Source organism: Miniopterus natalensis, chromosome 11 (genome assembly GCF_054644295.1).
Source record: "Miniopterus natalensis isolate mMinNat1 chromosome 11, mMinNat1.hap1, whole genome shotgun sequence".
Classification (NCBI taxonomy): domain Eukaryota; kingdom Metazoa; phylum Chordata; class Mammalia; order Chiroptera; family Miniopteridae; genus Miniopterus; species Miniopterus natalensis.
The window spans coordinates 58800780-58823128 of record NC_142091.1 but is presented as its reverse complement, the minus strand read 5'-3'; the positions used below and the strand labels follow the sequence as shown (position 1 = coordinate 58823128).

The following is a 22349-nucleotide window of genomic DNA, read 5'->3' as shown; positions in this document are numbered from 1 at the left end:
TTTCTTATGTAGAAATATTTGGATGGGCTACCAGAGCAGTATTGTCTCTGGGTATGGGGACTGAGGAACTAAAAAGACAACTTATTTTTTTCCATATATCCTTTTGTACTTTATGTATTTACTTATTTATATAAAAACTGTAAATTATTTTTTCCATAAAGTCCTTAAATACTTCTCCATTTACTAATAGATAAATTTTAAAAAATGCGACAGATATCACCATTCCTAGAATTCTAGCATAGGTCATTCTGAATGTGGAACACTGTATTCAGTTCTGGGGTCAGCTGAAGAGACAATGCCAGACTAGGTAGGACGTGAGGAAAAACCAGGGTGAAAACCAAGATACATAAAAACCAGTTTAAGAAACTATGTCTATTTAGTTTGGAGAAGATTTGACGTGATAAAACGGTTCTTTTCAAATATTTTAAGAGCATCATGTGAAAGAGTAGGTAGATTAATTTTGTATTATGTCAGAGGGCAAAACTAGGAACAAAGAAATCTGTTACATGCCTGGCCGGGCGTGGCTCAGCGGTTGAGCATGGACCTAGGATCCAAGTGATCATGGTTCGATTCCCTGTCAGGGCACATGCCCAGGTTGCGGGCTCGATCCCCAGTCAGGGCCGTGCAGAAGGCAGCCGATCAATGACTCTCTCATCATTGATGTTTCTATCTCTCTCTCTCCCTCTCCTTTCCTCTATCTGAAATCAATAAAGATATATTAAAAAAAAAATCTGTTATACGTAAATGGACTAAACACTAATAAAAGGAACTTTCTAATAAATCATAGTATTTTCAACAACAAACATTGCTTTGTGAAATAATGAGTCCCTTAAACTAGGTAATCTGTACTCAAATGGCATTTAATATCTGTCAAGGATTATGGACAAGTGATTGGTGGCTAGATGGGAGCTTTGATTATGTAACTGCCAACATTATGTCAATCCCAAGCTTCTCTAAACTAAAAAATACAGCAAGTAGTATTATGAATGTATATTTAAATAAAAACCATTATACCTTCAAAGATAAATAAAAATATGATGCATCAGTTTGTTACCTTTCAATAATAAGGAAAAAATCTGAGATATGTACAATGAACTTATTTGCACATCAGCTTCTCAAATTAATCGCTCTGCCAATCCCACTCTAAATACGAGATTCTCCAGGAACACGAACTGGCATGCACTTTAGTCCTCTCTTTAAAAATGGAGCACAATGCGCCGTGAACATTTCTAAGTTAAAAGAGCTACATTATCAGATACACTTGCCTAATGCATTTCAAGTTCAGATCAAGGTTTGACTTTAAATCATAACTTAAGGCAATTCCTCTCCAATTTACCTTAACTCCTGCAGAGAGTTAAAGACTTCATTTCAGAATTGGAAAACCCATAAAATCATTACGCACAGCAGAAAACTGGTTGGGAAGAGCAAATATATGTGCTATACGAACCGATTAGAAGAACTGTTCCAACAGCCAAACCTCCACCTGGAAACAAAACCAAGAAGAAAATTAATCTACATTTCCACATTACTTTTAGCATAAAAGTTAGGCTTGAGCAAGGACAGGTTTCCCATAACTTTAAAACTGCTGTTGAAAACAACATTTTAATCACCTTTGCAATACTTTGCTTAAGGTGCTATTATGAAATAATTACATACTACATGTAATTACACACTACACATTACAATTACTTTCGCAGTATACTGTACTATCCTCCATTCTCCTGTGATAGGACATGCAGCATTCGACATGACTGTGGTTAAGCATTTCAATAACCTTGTATTTAGCACTTGCTAATAAATTAACTCAATAGCCAAGACCTCAGTGTACACAGTAACTTAACTACTACAGAAGTACAACAAAGAAAAGAATGGTTATTATAACAGAAATTTCACTTTAATATTTATCCTCGAATTTAATAAGCCTTGGAGGAAAAAAATGGTAATTAAAACTGATTCTTTTTTCATTATGAGTAATATACACAAGGTCTAGACATGCTCTAAAGATATTTAGAATTTAAAATAAACATTATATTTGTCATTTCAAACAAAAAACTCACAATCACGAAATACATTGTCAATATTACCAGAAAATGTTCTTTTAAAATCTGAATTAGGATAATATGATCATGAACATATAACTCAAATAGATTCATAAAAAAATCAATTTAAAATCAAGTTTTAGGAAACTAGAACTACACTAAAAAAAATAGGACGTTCAACTACTATTTTGTTTTCAAAACATCTGTAAAGTATTATTACTTGTAATTAATGTTGCAGACACAAGTTCACTTAAAAGTAAAAATATGTAATGTACTTAGAGTTTAATTTAAAAAGGAACTACTTGGGGGTGGGGAGAGATAGAAGAAAATAAAGGGGGAATAAATGGTGATGGAAGGAGACTTTACTTGGGGTGGTGAACACACAATATAATATACAGATGATGTACTACAGAACTGTACACCTGAAACCTATATAATTTTATTAACCAATGTCACCTCAACAAATTCAATAAAAAAGTAAAAAACAAACAAAAAACTATGGGCTTTGAGGTCACACAGATCTAACTCATGTTCTCTAATCACTAGCTCCCTGTCTTGGGCAGTGAAAGCACCTATTGATGCCTTTGTGTTCTGATGTGCAAAATGGGCTTATACTACATGCCTGGCAAGGAGTGTTAAGGGAGCTCATGCAAGAGAAGAGCCAGGATTATATTAAGACTTCACTTGTTGGAGAACACACTGGTCCCCAGGTCTGAGGCACCCAGCTAGGGGGCCTGCCAGAGTCCACCAGGGCACCAAGCACCCATACATGTCTGAATAGTCTTCAAATGTATACACATGCTGTTGTAATAAATGGAATACAAATTATCCCCCCAAAAAAGAAAAAAAAAAAAACTACTAAGCATTGTTGGACAATGGACAATTGAAGACAATGTAATTAGAATGCTTTGGAGTTTTGCAGGGGTGGGGGGCACAACACTGTGAAAGAAACATGAGAACACTAATAAAGAGCTTTCCCTCCAAAAGTTTTGTAGTGGCAAATGTTTTACAGAAAATCTTAGTATGAAAAGTTCCTTTGATAGTGTATATTTTTTGCTTCATTAGTAGCATAAGTGTTATGCTCTCAAAGAATTTAAAATTTGGTAACATACACGTCACACAGTATACAATGCAACATTTGGCCACTGTATGACTCTAAGTAGAGCCCAAATTGATAAAAAAAAAAACTAAAAAAACTAGTACATTTATATATTTTTATGTTTACATGAATTAGTTATAGAATATGTACTTTAATTTCACATTTGGATAAGTTCCTTCATTATACCATTTAAAGCCATACATAGGACAACTTCAAATGTTCTTCAAACTAAAAGACTAACATAAACTGAAATATATATATATGAAGATTAACAGCCATAAAAGATCAGAGCAAAAAGGTTTTCTTTGGGACAAGATTAGGCTAAATGTTTAATTGTACAGTTTGTGCTACATATAAAACATATATCCACCACGGACTTTTTAATCCATTCTGAACATTTAAATTACACTTTCCTACTACTTACTTCCCTACTTTCCCTTACATGCAAAAATAAACATTTAACTGCCAAAGCACCATCCTGTGTATATTTAAGATGGTATATAAGCACATAACAGACTCCAGTGTCTAGTCTTAAGTGGGTACTATCGAAAGGTAGTTGCCTTTCTTTCCTTAACCCATTTCTTACAGGAAGGACTTAAATTTATCTAAACTTTCCTGGGTCTACGTTCATGTCTGCTCAAATTAGGAATTTATACGAAGCTTCGAGGCTTTATGTAAAGGAATACTTAGAGACTTAAAGATACTTTGTGAATGTTAGTCACAGTGGGATATTAACAGATCAAGGATACCTAGCTCAGGGGTCTGGCCCAGAGAGGTACTCAGTGAGAGCTACCTTTACCACTCTGGTTATTATTTTCTTATTGGAACAAATCACTGAAAATATATTGTTGCTTTATAACAGATGATTACTGTAGCAGTAAACGACTATGCTAAGGAGGTAATTTTCTGTTAGAATGACACAAGCTACTGTTTCTGATAATTCAGAAAATGCCACTCAAATTTAAAAAATCTCATGTACATTAAAATTCTAATGTTTAGGAATTTCAACATTACTTAAAACAACACAAAATAGGGACATTTCAATGACTTTTATCATCCAAATTAATATCCCACCAGGACTTCTCTTACAAAAATGCAATTTTGTTTTTTCTCTCTATTATGTAAATTGACTAGACTCAAATTAGGTTTGGCTCTAGTAAAGGTTGGTCATTTTGAAGGTTGGTCATGGGGAATACGATGAATCTACCTTATTAATTACTTTTAAATCAAATTTTTATTCTAAGCATGTGAGGTAAAATGATTTAACACATACATATATACCCACATAGCAGTAAAGTTTCTCTAGTCTTCCAAATTTGATTTTAGTGTGACAAGACCTCATATTTCCCCTAAGGTATTGTGATATACCTCACTTGATATGCTGACGTTACTAGAGTAAGTTTGTAGTCATGTTCCTACCAAAAATTTAACACCTTAAACAACCAATTGCAACAGGATATTCTGACAATATATTCAACCAAAGCTAGCTTTTAATATATCTTTAAAATCAGAGACCCCTAAAATGTTTGATAGGTAAGTATGATGTAAGTAAGCAAGCATATTATTTTTATGATTAGATGTACAATGAAGTAAAATGGTTTTTACCACCTCCTCTCCTCTTTAATCGTATCTTACAGAAATCAAGACACTCTCCATGTCTCTAAGTAAATAAACACCTGGTTTTACGTCTAGACCCTCTTAAGATGTATATTTATCTCCAGCTTACTAAAAATACAGGCAGTAAAATATTATGCCCCATGTAAGATTACATGAGTTTAAAAGCTTGAAGATTTGCAAGTTTGATATTCTAAAGTATTAACTTCATCACAATTTTACATTTAAAAATGACACAGCATTGTGTCCGAAAACTAGAAAAAAAATCTAATGCTTTAGAAAACACTATGAGAAAATGTAAGATCTTGTGATTAAGTGCCAATATCTTCCTATTTCATGACTTTTAAAATATGAGGAAAAGTCTTTTTAAAAAATCTGTGTGAAGTTAGAAAATTATATAAATATTATTTTAAAGGAAGAATATTCAATTCCCACACTTCCCAAAAACAAATCTCTAATTAAGCTATAAATTTTGGGTAAATAAGGTCAAAAAGTCTATTTTTTCTCCTCTCTGTAGGAGTATAAAATATAAAACATCCTGACAACTCTTGATTATAACAATTATTGGCTGGGCAAATATATAAGAATCAAAACAGAAAAACCTATGAACAGTGACAATGGTTATGTAGATTAAATCACATGAAACAATTTTACATAATACAAAGGAAAAAGTTGCTAAAATATCATAACCAGGATTATTTTATTGAGTCCAAGCTCAATGCACATCTCCCACACTCTAGATTAAGATATAGTGGAGCAAAGGAAATAAGCCCACCAATATTTATTTTTTGACATCAGTGTTGAAAATGGTAGCTACATCAAACTTCTTTGGAACTCTTCCTGGACTATTATTTAACCCAAATCCCTATCTGCCATACACTTGACAATCAAAATTTAATAAGTTCTGAACAGCAAAGAAGTTAACCCAGTCAAGCCTGAAGTCACCTTTCCTTCAGATATCTTTTTGAAGGATGAGGCTGGGGAATAATTCCCACAGGTTAGACAATATGGTCCTAAAGTAGACTATACCTTATATGCTAGGATAAAAGAAATCCTGCTAGAATCTTTTACCCACTATAATCTCTCTTTAGAAAAACTTGTAAAAGAAAAATGGAATATTTATGTATAGTGTCATCAAATAACAACATACATCTCCTGGAAGGGCAGGGTTGAGAACCCGGATTAGGAAATCTCAGAATCTAAAAATTTTAAATGTAGCCTACTTGGGAAATGTTTATCAATATATAACAATAAAATTAAGTTGCTAGGACAGAGATATTTAATATGATTAGATCATGTCTAAAAGATGCAGATATAGGGAATTCTCAAATTTATAAAACACTTTGCTTTTGGAGTAAGCAATGGAAATATGAAAATAACATTAAATGACTAACATTTGATTAGCCTGTATGATGTCTTTTAAGTGTACTTTGCACCTATGTTTAAAATTACAATGATGTCACAGTGGCAGGTGTAAAATGTCACTGCACTGCATGGCAGTAACAACACAGTATTTGTTACACAGTAATCACTGAATATATTTAGGCATCAATCACAATGTCACAGTATAGTTTCATCATCCTGATATCATAACATCCCTATCAATACGTCATATTAAGCTTGTCACAATCCCAGTCCAATAACATTTGAGTAACAACATAATCTGAATTGCTTATACCTATATATATACATACACATGAGCAGTCAAATGTTTCACTTTCAAATAATGTTTTAATGCAAAACAAATGTAAAGGGTTTGCTCCAAAGGGCCATACAAAATAGAACATCAAAATACAAAAATGCCATTAAGAGGTTAACAACTAAAATACTTCTGCACATATTTATTATTCCAAATGTAGTAGCTCCTATTATAACTTCCACTTCTTTGCACTTTAAGAATTAACTATATACAAGTAAAAATATTTCAAAATACCCAAAAACTGATGTTTATTTCAATCACCTTAATGAACACTAATATTTAGCAGAAGCTTGTTACAGTCAAATACTAGAGTCCTCACCCCCAAGCAAACCTGGAAATTTTTGAAATTACAGTTCAAGTTTATATCACTGTAGAAACACATGAGGAAGTTGCTTTGGGTTACCTTTTGATGGGTGCTTCAAGGGACTACAGTTAAATCATTAGTTTCAGGTCCAATAAATGGTTAAAACCACTTGAAAACAGTTCTCAAAAACTTGAAATAGCTGTAGCATTTGCAGAGCACTAAATCTGGAGCCCCAAAGATCAGCCCAGGCTGTCACTGGTTTTGTCACTCTGTTCATGTCACTTATTCTCTGAGTCACTTAGAGCTTCGGCCTAGATGTTTAATAAATTCTTCGTCCAGGCATTTTTTTCCTACATTATTATTTTTTCAACCAAGAACTTACTGAGAATCTACTAAGTGACAGGCATTGTGCTAGGCACCTTTTATTTTTCTAATGAGGAACTGAAGGTGTAAGTCAGAAATGTGACCTTTTTGTTTGGAGCGTTTCAGGATCAAGCGAGTGAAATTACATATTCTCATTGAATTAATATATATTCTCTATAATCACATAAATATAACCACATATATATATTATATATATAATCACACTTGGGTGTGATCCTATATTTGAACTTAAATTTGAGCACAGCTTCCAAGTTTTAAGTTCAAATATAGGATCACACCCAAGGTTGCAAGGGTAAAAAAAAAAAAAAAAGGTGAGAAATATTTGCTAACTAGATATTCCGAATCATTTTTGTTGATAGTACCATGCAATTTAGGAAGGCAACAGACCTGAAACAATTAAGTAAAAATACTTAGATTTATGTAGAAATAACCAGGATCCAGTTAAGGACATGAAATAACAGGGGGAAGAAACCATCTTCTTTCTCACAGGTTGCTTGCTTTGTCACCTTCCTTTGCACTAAACCTTGCAGGGTGGGCTTGGGGCAGTGGGGGGTGGGGTTGGAGGAATTACAGAGAGAAAATGTCAAGAGAAATATAAGAACAAGCAACGGCATTTCTAATATTTCATGAAAGTGTACAAGATTTAACTGACACATATCACATACTATTAAAAAGTTATGAAATACAAACAGACCATTTTTAATGAAGCAGCATTCAGATAGGAATTCGCTAGTTTACAATCTTTATTAACAGTGCAACTCCTACCAATCTAATCCGGTCAATCCTTTCAATGTGACGGTTATAAAACAAGCACATTCAGAGCAGGCTTGTCGTGAAAGATTCCAGACACTACATAGGAAAGCTTAAGAACCGCACTTGTTTTTCTCCTTAAAATGTGAACTACCCTGGAACATACCGTTTGGAACATAAATACGGGAAGCAAAGTATACAGAAAAAAAAATCTAACAAAAACATATATAAGTGTATTTAAGGCCGATCCGAGTATGACTGTCAATGTCAACGACAGGCTGTAACTACTTGGGATCCACATAAACCTTTAATCCATCCCCTTAAAGCCAGTGTGTTTTGTTTAAAAATTCAGAACCCGGAGATAAGCAGCCTGGCGTGAAAGACGGAAAGCTACTTTTTCCAGCAATTTCTAACGAAGCCCATGTCTCACAATGATGCAAACTTTTGCAGGTTAATCCAAACCATGAGCTACCTGGAGTAAGCAGAGACCTGGAGGGGACTCTAGAGAGATGAAGGCCAAACCGTCTCCACACATTAATAATTCCCCTTGAACAAGGTAAAAGCACGCAGGGATCCCGCCGTAACCTAGAAAAACGCTGGTGGGCAGGAACCAGAGTAAAAGGGGGGGCGGAGGGGGCACCAGACCAGGTCTAGTGAAGTCTCCCTGCAACCACGCCTCCCCTCCATCTCTGTCAGACCAGGCTATCCTCTCCACGTCCGAAGGCGGAGGGGCCACCGAAAGATGTGGGGTCAGGGTGGCTCCCCCGGCAAGTCCCCTCCCTACGTCTTCCCTCTGCTGAGCCTACATCTCAGTTCTGAAACCGACCTAAGAGCTGGTCCAGGGCTGGGAGCCCGGTTGATACCAGCAGCTGTCCGTTCCGCACCGATGGTCGTGTGCCTGCGATGGACACCAGTCGAGAGCCGCCGCTGTCGGTACCGCCGGCTCTGGGACCCCTCCTCTGGAAACTCGTGACGTTGTTCTTGCTGGCCGCCGCCGCCGCCATAGACCCAGCACTCCCGCGGCCGGTACCACCGGCCCCCACTGCCGCCATCTTGGCGTTTCCCGCGTAGACCCAATAGGAACTCTGGGAACTCAAGCAGCGGGCCAATCAGAACCAGCCCCAAACTCCCGCCTCCTTGCAGCTCTTGTAACCAATAGGACTGAGATTTCCGTCTCGAGTCAACCAATCGCAAGGGGTATTGCTGAATAGTGCGCTCTAGGAGCGGATGGGGAACTTCTGCGGGACCCAGGTGAGAAAGGGCCACCCGAGTGCTGGGTGAGAGCCTTCCGGGGTTCTTTGGGGCTAGAGGTGGGTAATATTCAACAGCGCTCTCTTTTGGATTGTCTTCATTCACGTTGAGTTAAAGAAACGGTTGGTGGAGCGATATATCCAGCAGCTACCAATGGGACGTTGCACCCAGGCTTGTCTGTGAAGATGAAAGATGCATTTCCCCGCCCCTTTCTCTTCTGATATCTGATTGAATATTCATTCTGTCTTCCACATGAAGTCTTTTTTGTGTTTTTTTTTGGAATGGTTGTGTTACATTGAAGGAATCGGCACCCACCTTAATGAGTTGCTTGCTGAGCATCTGAGCCCAGTTTGTCAGTGGCAGGTGGGTTGAATTTAGCCCTTCGAGTGAAACTCTTGAGCTTTGGGGAGATTTGGTTTTCCTCTGATTCAAAGAGCAAATGACAAAATGTACTTCTCTGACAAGTCCCCGTGAGAAGCTTTCTTTAACTTTAATTAGTGCTTCTGTAAGACTTGGAAACCCTTTCCATAAGTGGTGTGAATGAGTAGTGTTACTCTGACAACCTTGTTCACACATTTAATTGTCGTTTGCTGTTAAGGCACCTTCAAATAACAAAATACTTGAGGTTTCTTTCCAAAACCCCCCTGAATTCTGAAATGAGAGCTTTCTTATTAGAATAGAAATTTTATGTGTGGGGGAAAAAATGTAATTTAGAGCTGCGTCTTTGGATTTAAAATTTTTCTTAAAACAGCGGGCGCGCGCGCGTGTGTGGTGGATAAGTGATTTTTTGAAAGCATTAATGATTGACAAGTTTAAAGTAAAAAAGACTCCCAAATCATGCCTGTACTACAAAGTTATGACTGGTTTTGACAGTGATGTATGATACTTTTAAAATACATCCAAACCTCATTGCAATTCTTGCCATTGAATGGTTTTAAATCTCGGTGACCCATTAAAACTCTTTGGCAGATTCTGTTTGATAAATCAAAGTTAGTATTGCTAAATAGTGACTGGAGTTTTTCATTTGGGGAGGTCTTTTGTTTTTATGGATATTTTATTTGTTTTGTTAAAAAATGTTCAGCAAAAAACAAAACAAAAACAAACTCATGCTGTTTGTATCAACTGGAAAGCTTGATGAGGTTTAGATATTTTCATTTTGAATCTTTTGCCAGCATAAATCTAAATCATGCAGTAAATAGCTGTTGAGTGCTTACTGTCTGTTTAGACCTACTCTTGTTATTTTAGACCTACAGAAGTAAAAATTTCTAATTTGGGGAGATAAAATTAACATATTAGAAAACAATAGCACTTAAACACATTGAACAATATGTACTAATTTTATCTTGTAGTGAGTAAGTACTAAAAAGAGCGAAACAAAAACTGACAAAGCAGTTCGATATCAAATAGAAACATCTTGGGTATTTTTGTTGCTGTTAAGCACTGAATTTGTATAGGTTGTTTTTACTTTGTATTTCCTTGTCTCCTATTGTATTTACTTTACCCTTTAGTTTTCTAAAGGTCATGGTGTGTTGCTTTGTTTGCCTTATTAATAGAACTGAAGAATTGTTTTTCAACTTCATCTTTAATTTGGGAAGCATGACATATATGCATACCAAGGAATTCCTGAAATTAAGGTATATCTTTGGTATGGTATAACATTATCAAAGAATAAATTAATTTAATCTATCTTAATTTTGTTTTGTTTTTTACAAAGACAAAACCTTTGCTCTCAAAGCAAGTAATCCCAAATACTTGAATTTACCAGTATGTAGAGTTAAATATAAGGCAATGGAATAAATGAAGTATTTTTAGAAAGGAAGAGTTAAAAAGGTGTATGTTTAGGTGTGGCGTTAATGATTAATAACAATTAGTTAATCCTCAGGGGATGTGCTAAGTGCTCAGGTTATAGGAGAAAGAATACTTAGTCTGCCTTCCTTGCGTGCACAGTTGGGGAGATAGGTGGGTAAGCAGAATAATCAAGTACACCATATAAGTACTGTGGAGGACAAATGTAGGATACCTAACTTGGACTGGGGGGAGCCTTGGAAAGTTTCCCCTGAGGAGGAAGCTTAACCTGAGTTCCAAGGATGTGCAGGTGATAGAAGCATTACAGAGAATGGAAACCATTACAGAGGATGGGAAGACTGCTCCTTCAGGAAACCTGCTCTCATTGCTTCTGTGCAAGTAGTTCTCATGATTTATACATAGTCCTAAGAGAAGGGGAGACTAGAGAAGGTCTAATTGACTTTCTTAAGGTTGTGGATTTTTTTCCTTTAGGGATAATAGGAAATGGGAAATCACTGAAACATTTTTAGTAAAGGAATTACAATGATCGTATTTAATCATTATGTTTTGGCTAACCATATGCTGGAAGAAAATGGATTGTCTAAAAGTGTGGCTGGGATAAAGAGAATGAAATGAATTCAGAGGTTTTACTATACGGGGTAGAATTATATGATCAAGGAAGGTTGACAGGAGGAATCAAAGATGATGAACAGGTTTCTGCCTTGAACAGCTTTATGGGTGGCAGACGATAAAAGAATAAAGGAAGAAGAGCAGGATTTTGTAGTTATGTTGGTTGTTTAGGGAAAGGGCGATCATAAAATGAGTATTTTAAATGTGTGTAATTGAAGGAACCCATGGAGGTCTAAGTGGAAATATCCAGTACACAGTGGGCTATGTGAAAGAGGGATCTCTGGAGTAAACATAGATTTGAAATTAATTAGCCTGTGGTGAAGTTTGCCCCAGGGAATGGGTAAACTCACCAAGGAAATGTATACTTTAGAATGAGAAGAAAAAAGAACTGAGAATAAACTTTGGGGAACATAAACATTTAAAAACTGGGGAGAGGAACAGAAAATAAAATAAGAATTGCAAAGTGATTCTTTGATTTAGTAATAATGGTTTATTTTGGCTTTATTAAACTGAAAAGTCAAATTATTGTATTTAGAATTGAATAGCAAGTGAAGTTGAATATTCCATAAAAGTAGACCATTTAAAAATTTAGAAAACTTTGCTGTGGAGTTGGAGGGGGGGCAGGGTAGGATAGCTGGAGATGACAAAAATTCAAGGGAAAAGTTTGGTTGTATGAGACAGACAGAAAATAAAGGTGCTGTAAAACAACTCTAGACAATTGATTAAAGGACCTGAATGAGGTCAAAGGAATGGAATCTGGAGCACAGGAGAGGGATTAGTATTTGAAAGGAGGAACAATTCAATGGCTAGAGGGTGTAAAAGAAAGTAAGGCTCTTGCTTTCTGTCATTAAGTCTTGGAGTCCTTAAGAACATTTTCTCTTTTTGCCATGTTCTTACCTTCATCCACTCCGAGGACCTCAGTTACAATTTATATACCATTGTCTAACATTTATAGTCCAGATTGCTTCCCTGACCTCCAGAATTACACATTTAGATACTTAACCTGTTTCTTAAAAGTCTTAGTGGAACCTTAAACTGACAGTGCCCCAGGCTGAGCTTCCTCTAGTGTTTTGTATCTCATTAAATGATAGGACGATTTGTAGAGTTAGTTGCTTAAGCTGTGGGACTTAACTGCACTCAATTCCTTTTTCAAGCTGCACTTTGCAATATCTGGAGTTTACCTCTTAATAACTCTCTGATCCATTTTAGGGCATTTAGCCCTCATTTTTGATTCTCTTGTAGTACATTCTCCATTCAAGAGCTATCTTGATCTTTTCAAAATAGAAGTATGATAATATAATATAAAAACAAAACTTCTTAAGGACCTGAATGTAGTTCCCTCTACCTACTACTGTAGGCACATCACTATAAATTCCCTTACTCTCTGCACTCTGGTACTCACTCACTCTCCTGTACTCACCATGTCCCATTCTTCCAAAAGGCTACTAGTTAACTTCTACATAACATTCAGATCTCATTTCAGCCTACATATCACAGTAAAGCCGTCTCACCATCCTATCAAAATGAAATCAGCTCCAATATACCAGCAATGAACAAGTGGAATTGGAAATTTTAAAAAATACGATTTACATTAGTATCTAAAAAAACTGAAATGCTTAGGCATAAATCTAAAAAAAGGACAACGTCTACGTGAGGAAAACTACAAAACTCTGATGAACAAAATCAAAGAAGAACTAAGTAAATGGGAAACATTCCATTTTCATGGATAGGAGATTCAATATTGTCAGAATATCAATTCTTTCCAACATAATCTATAGATTCAGTGCAGTCCCAATCAAATTCCAGCAAGTTACTTTATAGATATCTTTATAAGCTGATCCTAAAGTTTATATGGAGAGGCAGAATACCCAGAATAGCTAACAATATTGAAGAAGAACAAGGTTGAAGGACTAATGCTACCAAACTCTGAGACGTGCTATAAAGCTACAGCAATCAAAACAATGTGGTATGGGCAAGAGTACAAACAGATTGGTGGAACACAATGGAGAACCCAGAAATACACTCATCTATAGTCTACTGACCTTTGACAAATGAGTGAAGGCAGGACAGTGGACCAAAGATAGCATTTTCAACAAATCGTGCTGGAACACCTAGACATACACGTGCAGAAAAATAAACAAAAAAGAACTAGTCACAGATTTTACTACACCTTTCACCAAAATGAACTCAAAGTGGATCGCATATTTAAATGTAAAACGCAAAACTATAAAACTCCTGGAAGATTACATAAGAGAAAACTTAGCGAAACGTCAGCAATAGTAATGCTTTTTAAAAATACACCACCAAAGACATGATCTGTAGAAGAAAGAATTAAAAACTTCTCTGTGAAAGACTATGTCAAGAGAATGAGAAGAAATGCCATAGACTGGGAGAAAATATTTGCAAAAGATACATCTGATAAAGCTCTGTTATCCAAAATATACAAAGAACTCTTAATACTTAGTAAACGACCTGATTTTAAAAGGGACCAAAAACCTTAACAGTTACCTGATCAAAGAGGATACAGGTGGCAAATAAGCATATGAAAAGATGCTCCACATCATATGTCATCAGGGAAATGCAAATTAAAACAACATTGAGATACCAGTGCACACCTATTGTAATGGCCAAAATCCAGAACACTGACAAGTCAAATGCTGGCTAGGATATGGAGTAACAGAAACTCTTATGCATTGTTGAGGGGAATGCAAAACGGTATAGGCATTTTGGAAGACGGCTTGGAGATTTCTTATAAAACTAAACATACTCTTAGCATGTGATCCAACAATTGTGCTCCTTGGTGTTTACCCAAAAGAGTAGAAAACATATCCACATAAAAACGTACACATGGATGTTTATAGCAGCTTTATTTGTAATTGCCCAAACTTGGTAGCAACCAGGATGTCCTTCAGTAGGTGAATGGATAAGTGAAGTGTGTTACATCCAGAGAATGGAATATTATTCAGTGCTAAAAGCAAATGAGCTATTGGAACCAGGTCTTTGAGCTACCTGTGACTCTGGGCATGGCACCTTCTTAATAAGTCCTTCCTTTCTTGGCTGCAAGAAACCAAAAACAAAAAGCACAAATGAGCTCTCAAGCCATGAAAAGACATGGAGGACCCATAAATGCAAATTACTAAGTGTAAGAAGCCAATCTGTAAAAGCTACATACTGATTCCAACTATATGGTGTTCTGGAAAAGGCAAACTATGGAGACAATAAAAAGAAGATTGCTGGTTGCCAGAGGTAGTTGTGGGGAGAGATGAAAAGGCAGAGCACAGAAGGTTTTTAGAGCAGCGAAAATATTTTGTATGCTGTTACAATGATGGATATATGTAATTTACTTTGTTCCAAACCCATTGAATGTACAGCATCAACAGTGAACCCTACAGTAAACTACGAACTTTGGGTGATTATGTTGTGTCTGTCAGTGTCAGTTCATCCTTGGTAAAAAATGTACCATTCTGGTGAGTGATGTTGATAATGGGGGAAGCTATGTATGTGTAGGGTCAGGAGTATATATGGGAAATTTCTGTACCTTACTCTCAATTTTTTGTAACCCTAAAATTCTAAAATAATAAAGGCTCTAAAAAAATAAACATGTTCCCCCCAAAATAAAATCAGCTATATAAAATCTCAGTCTTAGGGTTCCATAAGCAACATGTATATTGCCCTTGTGACCACACAGTTATAGTGGGACCATTTTTCTTCAGGGATACCAATGATTTGATATCCTGAGGGGTCTTCAGGGGCAATAGGAAGACTGTAGTGACCTGTTTAAGGTACACCAGGAAGTAATGGTCATGGTGAGCAACTAGTACCCCATGGCAGAAATTGGTACTTCTTGGTTGACCCAGTTCAGTGGCTTTTCTGAGATGTAGGGTTCATATTCCCATTGTGTCATTGTAGGTAAAGCATGTAACAGATACTGTTGAGGCTTACACAGGTTTCTCATGGTATTTTGGCAGCAGGATTGAATGAATGAGTGCCAAGGTCGTGCCTGCACAGAGGGAATTCTTGGACACCACATAATCCCCTTTTGCTTCCTATCAGTATACTCACAAAGGGAAACCTCAGTCCTGACTTCCAGCATCATATATTTGTTTTACCTGTTTTCATACTTTATATAAATGAAGCCATATACTATTTACTCTTGTATTTGACTTCTTTTGCTCAACATTGTATTTGTGAAATGATTGTTATTAATGTGTACAATTCCGGATTATTTATTACTGTATGGTATTGTGTAAATATGTCACAGTTCATTATCCATTCTAATGGTTGAAAAAGTTTTGGCTAGTTTGCCACTTGTGGCCAACATTTTTCTTTGGGATCAACATTACAAACTACTTCTCTGCTGCCTTTTCATGCTTAAAATTAACTTTAGATATTCATGCTGACATGTAGAAATGAAATTGATATATAACAACTGTATGTGGTTGGTGTATCAACTTCTTTAAGTCCTTGAACACAGTTCTCTCTAGGTTGATTGATACATTATGTCACCCCCTTATTTTCTTATTCTACTTTAAATTACCTCACAGATAAAGACATGGAGGACCCATAAATGCAAATTACTAAGTACAAGAAGCCATGTGTTTTTGTAAATCATGTTATCCAACGTGTCACTGAATATCTGAATTCAAAATCTCATTGACCTGCTAAAGAGGAAGATGCATCTTACCAACTGAGAGACATTTAGTCATATTATATATTAATTCAACTCAACATGGCTGAGAGGAATCTTCACCTAATATAATTTTGATTTTCTGCTTTAGGACTCCTGAAACCATGGATCACCCATATATGCTTTGAAACATATGTTAGGTGCTTATTTTCTGGAAGCCCTGCAACTACCCTAAAAACTGAATGTATTGTAGAACAGACCTATGGTAAGTGGGCTTTTTTCCTCCTTTTTCTTCTGTCTGGTTCAGGTTCAAGTTAAGTCTTAGGAATGACCTAATGCTGCTCCCTGCTGGACACTGTAATTTTTGAAAGTTGGCACTTAATAGATGGGCAAATAACCGGTTAGCTGGACCCGCTAAGGAGGGGAATCCTTGGCTGCATTCACAAAGTATATGACAGAAGCAACTCTGTTATCATGATGAGTGATACCTTTGTATTGATATCTGGAGCATGATGAAAGTGTTGATAGTCTTGCTTCTAACTTTCATTGTCTGCTTCCTGTTTAGTGGCATCTAAAAGTTATAGCAAACATACATTGAAGGATGCTTGTAGGCAGTGGACCTTTTAGGATTTCCTAAATTGTATATGTGTCTCTGTATATGTTTGTAATTTAAATTAGTTGCTATCTCTTTTGTAATAAATTGAACTCCCTGTATTATTGTTTTTCCAAAGGAAGTGTTTATAACAGCTCCAGTATAATTTAAATTAGGCATTGTTGGGTCTATTTTGAATGAGTCACCCTACGTTGAGTTTAGGTGTAACTTGTTTTGTATATCCACTCTATAATCCAGCAATCATGTTTTCTGGTACATGCAGTGAACCATATTTACACAGAATGACATTGGGTTGGACCTCAGGTGTTGTGTCTGTCCATCATATCATGAACCCTCACATTGTATGCATACACAGGTGCTCTCCAAATTGTTTTAAAATGTGTGTGAGTTACAAGTGTTTTTTCCCTACTTTTGAGCTTAAGTATTATATATTTTTTGGAGTGCCAACTGAATTAAAATTATTGGCTGAATGTAATGAAGATTTTTTTGAAAGTAATCATACATTTCTTTGAAAAGAAGGAAAAGTGACAGAAACAACATTGAACTAAGCAAAGATTTAACAGGATAAGTGATCTTTAACAGACTGGTACTTTTTTGACAGCCATTGGGGAAAAAGCCTGTGAAATCTACTTTTAATTAGGATTGTGGAGAATTAGGTATACTGATTTTTTTCTTTATTATTAAAATATTGCAATAACATTTTGAAATTTAGATCAAGAAAATAGAATTGTTAGCAAAAAAGAAAACCCCTTCTCTGTAAGATTATTTCAGAAAATATATCATTTAAAACTTTTTTATTGTAAAATATAACATCATATGGAAACACAAATATATAGTAAAATGAATAAGTATAAAGCAGACACCCATGTTGCCATAAATCATTATTGGCACCTCAGACACCCTTGATATAATCTTCCTTTTCTTTAGAAGTAACCAGTGCCACTGCTCAGCCCAGTCCATTGCATGATGAAGGGTGGAGGAAATTCCCAGTGATATATGGCCCAGGCCATGCAGCAGCCTGAAGGTCCAACTGAAGGAGCTCCTTGAGTACTTTTTTGGTTCCAAGTCCTTAAAAATCACAACTCCTGAGTACAGCCGTAGAATGTGGCTTTAATATTCAGGCTGCCAAAGAAGTCTGGAGGGTTTTGTTCATATGTATGATGAGGGAGGTGTAATGAGGGAGATGTCTTTGCTGTGCTTGGGCTTCTCTCAGCCCAGGCCATATGACAACACCCACTCTCACTAGCTGTGCCCCAACTCCAGCACCATCAGGCATGTGTCACCTTCCAACAGCTGTAAGAAAGGAAGTCCTTGTTCTCCATGGAGGTCCCATCCCCTTTAGCACCAGTGGTTAGCATTCCACTTAGCAACAGGGCTCTCTTGCTTTATCAAGCAGTTCCTGGGGAGTGGCAGCTGCTCTCACACAGAAAGGTGGCTGGGGTGGTGGAGTTGAGGTCCAGATCCTAAGGCTAAACTCATAGAACATGTTGGGTACTGACCTGAGCCTGGAGACTGTGACTGACCTTCATGCTTCCTTCGGGCTGGTGCTACCCATGATGCTGCCGCAGCTCTAGGGTGCTGGCTGGGGTGTCAGGTGGCATGGGATATGGGTGGGCTGGCTGCTAAGCACCATTGTGTGGAATCATATGTATTCTTTCTTCTTTTAATCAGCATTATGTTTCGAAGACCATTTATGTAGTTACATGTAGTTGTTTTTTTTAAAAAATATATCTTTATTGATTTCAGAGAGAGGAAGGGAGAGGGAGAGGGAGAGATAGAAACATCAATGACGAGAGAGTCATTGATCGCCTGCAGCCCACAACCTGGGAATGTGCCCTGACCGGGAATCGAACCCTGATCGCCTGGATCCTAGGTCGACGCTCAACCGCTGAGCCACGCCCGGCCGGGCACATGTAGTTTTACTTCATTTATTTTCATTCTTAGTATATTATTCCTTTGGAATGAATATGACAATTCATTTATTCTATTGTAGGTGGATGTTTGGGTTATTTCTACTGTTTGTCTATTATAAATGACATTGTCGTGAGTGCTGTTTTATATTTCATGTGTTGTTTTTATATGTGTCATGAGGAAAAAGTCATATTTTCAGGTTAAAGAGAATTGATTATAGTGTTATTTTAAGTTAATTTAAGTGAGTACATGAGAAATTTGTTATATCATGAGAGTAATGCATTAAATATTGGGAAAGATTCTGAAGGGATAATTTATTTTACTGTAGGCCTTAAATATATGGTAACGTGGCCTGTAGTTTGTGATAGTTTAAACAAATAGTATACATATAGATATATAGGTATGATATAGACATAGATATAGGTGCTAATGTAATTTTTGTTTTACTTTATTAGCACATTTGTTGTTTACTGTCACGTCATTTTTTAATTCCACTTATTGGGGTGACATTGATTAATAAAATTATACAGGTTTCAGGTGTACAGTTCTACAACACGTCATCTGTACGTTGTATTGTGTGTTCACCACTCCAATTCAAGTCTCTTTCCATCACCATTTATTCCCCCTGTACCTTCTGTTACCTCCCCACCCCACCCCCTTTCCTTTGTATCATGTCTTGTTTTCTGTAACAGCTTTACTGATAAAGAAACTGAGAAAGGCTAGAGAAATTGAGTCACTCGAACAAGGTCATTTAGCAAGTTGGAGCTATCAACCAGACCAACCTATCTACTTGGCAGTTGCAACTTAAAGAAAACAAAATGAAAAGTGAAGTCAGGATATTTTCTTGAGTGTGTCCAACCATTTAAGTGGAAAATTTTGCCCTCACCAGTTTTCAGATATTATCAGATATTCTTTTGACTAATAACCAAGAACTGGCTTAGCATAGGGAATGATATACTTAAAGCCCCCAAAATGCTATTGCACTTTATCACAGTTCCTCTTTCAAATGGCAGCCTAGTACATTCAAACTTTGAGTAATCCCCATCCTCTGGGCTGTTGTTAATGCATGGCATATTCCTCATCTGTTAATTTTGTGGGTGAGTGAATCTTACCCTTTAATATGCCAAAATTTATTGAGTAAGAATATTTTTCTAAAATGCTTCTAAAATCTAAAATTTACCTTTCTGTTTTCCTAAATAAGACAAACTGAGTATAATTTTAAGTTTTTGTTTTGTTCTATTTTGGTGGCTCAAAGTTGACATTGTGAACATCAGTCATTTCACAGAATTTGTATGATTTCCTTAGAGACCGTCATGCCGTGTGTAGTACAATGAGAACCATGTAGTTCTCAGTGTGCTAGACTAATGAGCTTTTGTGTTTGGGGCTAATTGTGATTGTTTGTTTTTTGTTTTGTTTTGTTTTACCTTTGTTAGCTAATTCTAATTTTTTGCTGTCAATGCATTATATTGGCTCTCAAAATCAGCATTTGTCTAATATACATTTGATTGCTAGGTGAGAGCTTAAATATGGTTCTTCCCCATTTACTGACTAAAGACATAGAATGGGTAGCAGCTTTTTCACACTTACTTTGGGGTCAGCAACTAGGCTAGCCAGTTTGTTTCAGAGGACAGCTTACGTTACAACTGATATCTGAATGATTGCAATGAAACATAGATTTCACATACTGATATATTCTTATTTGGGGAATAAAAGTTATCATGTACATGTTTTCTTACAAAACAATGATACTGAAACTGGATTTATTTAAGGATTCCTTCACATAGGAAGTCCAGTGGTCTTAAGTGGTGGTTTTCTAATGATAAAATATTTGATAGGATGAGTAGTGAAATATAAACAGTGTATTAGGTGACACTACCTATTGAAAATGGCAGTCATGAAGATTAAACCACCTTTGAAATGATAGCTTAAGTGCAGGAATAATACAGATTTGGTTTCATGAAAACATTTAAATGCTTCAGGTAAATATTCATTTAAAAGTGAAATGCATTTGACTGCTCACCCAATTCTATTGTGTCAACTTTTTGTCTTGAGATTTGTCTACATTGTTGTATGTAGTCATACTTTGTTCAGTTTCATTGATGCACTTCATTATATGACTGTATCACAACTATATGTTATTCATTCTTTTAATGGACATTTGGGTGGTTTCCATATAATGCTACTATAAACACTCTAACACCCATCTCTTGATTAATATATTTACATGTTTCTTTTGAGGATATATCTAGGAGCAAAATTTTTGGATCATAAGTATATATATGTCCAACTTTAATCAATGTTGCCGAACAGTTTTCTAAAATGGTTGTACTAGTTTACATTCATATGAGAGTTCTAGTTGCTCCATGTCTTTGCCAACACTCAATTCGTCTCTCCACCTCCTTTATTTTTCAGATTCTGGTATGTACAAATAGTAACCCATTATTGTTTTACTTTCTGGTTCCCTCATGATTAATGAAGTTGAGCACCTTTTCATAGGTATATTGCCTTTTTCATTATTCTCTTTTGTGAAGTATCTGCTCATTTCTTTAGCCCACTTTTCTGCTGGGCTGTCTTTTTCTTTGATTTGTAGATGTTCTTTGTATATTTGGAATATGAGTCCTTCATTGAATACAGTTACTGCAAACATTTCTCCTACTCTGAGGTTTGCCCTTTTAATCTATTAATAGTGCGTTTGATGAACAGGTGATTATGACTTTAAAGTTGTCTAGTTTGTCATTTATATTTAGTGCTTTCTGCATCTTGTTTAAGAAATATCTGCCTATTCCAAGGATGTTCTGTGTTCTGTGTGTTTCTCTAAAAGCGTTATAGTTTTACCTTTTAGATCTTTAATTTCAGACTGTATTTTCATGTTAAGCAATTTTGCCCTGCTTTTTAGACTCAAGAATTTATATCTTTAGACGGAAAAGGAAGGTGGATTTAGGTTAATGACCATAATTATGTGCTTTTTACAAAATGCCCCCTTAAGAAAACAGTGTATTTATCTATGTTTGCCTCAACTTTAGCTTTAAGGTACTGCTGTTTATGTTGTTTGCCTTTAAGAAGAGTCTACTAGATTATTCAGGAAAGAATTTCTGGGGTGGGAAAATAAATGTTACTATTTTTAATATTTTTAATAATGCTAGTGTTCATAAAATTTTTTATCCATGGAATATAAAATTTGATGACTTAAAGACACAACCCCAGTTACCTCATTTAGGTATAGTTCACTCTGTTAAAGATTAGAATATTTAATTGAAGGAAAAATTAGGTTTTAGTTTTTGTCACCAAAGGAATATAAAATGCTGGCTATAATATTTAAGAATTATTTTATAAGCTGCTTTGTATTTTTATTTTAAGTAGGTTTTCTTGTGAGCATTCATTTGTGTACAAGTTATGAACATTCATAAGACAGTCAGTGATACTTTTTATTATTCAGAAATATTTGAGACATGTTATGGTTATGTGCTATTATTTGTATCAGAAAAGTGTTTTTATATACTTTGGTATTTTAGTTTTAGTCTTGTCAATAATGTATATTATTAACTTATTATATTACTTAATTTTACATTTATATTTCTTAATGAGAGTAGTTGCCTATTTAAAAATGTATTTTGTCTCTGATCACAGTGCTGAAATTACAGAA

The 22349-nt window shown here is 35.8% G+C and overlaps 2 protein-coding genes and 1 pseudogene across 4 annotated transcripts in view; 1 reads left to right on the top strand and 2 right to left on the bottom strand.

The window, feature by feature from the left end:
* Positions 1 to 8941, bottom strand: part of ELP4 (elongator acetyltransferase complex subunit 4) — a 149235-nt gene extending 140294 nt beyond the window's left edge. The window contains exons 1-2 of the mRNA XM_016206178.2: positions 8716 to 8941; positions 1448 to 1483 (exon numbers count right to left, since the gene is read on the bottom strand). Coding sequence (XP_016061664.2) covers positions 1448 to 1483; positions 8716 to 8941 — 262 coding nt within the window. The remainder of the gene's footprint in view (positions 1 to 1447; positions 1484 to 8715) is intronic.
* Positions 8942 to 9093: 152 nt separating this feature from the next.
* Positions 9094 to 22349, top strand: part of IMMP1L (inner mitochondrial membrane peptidase subunit 1) — a 41857-nt gene continuing 28601 nt past the window's right edge. The window contains exons 1-2 of one of the 3 annotated variants that reach the window (XM_016206174.2): positions 9275 to 9503; positions 16334 to 16447. The gene's annotated coding sequence lies outside the window, so the exon portion shown is untranslated. Of the gene's footprint in view, positions 9141 to 9274; positions 9504 to 16333; positions 16448 to 22349 lie in introns of those variants that run through there. The other 2 variants (XM_016206170.2, XM_016206175.2) reach the window with 2 other exon arrangements.
* Positions 14514 to 21919, bottom strand: LOC107531920 (lipid transferase CIDEB-like; annotated as a pseudogene).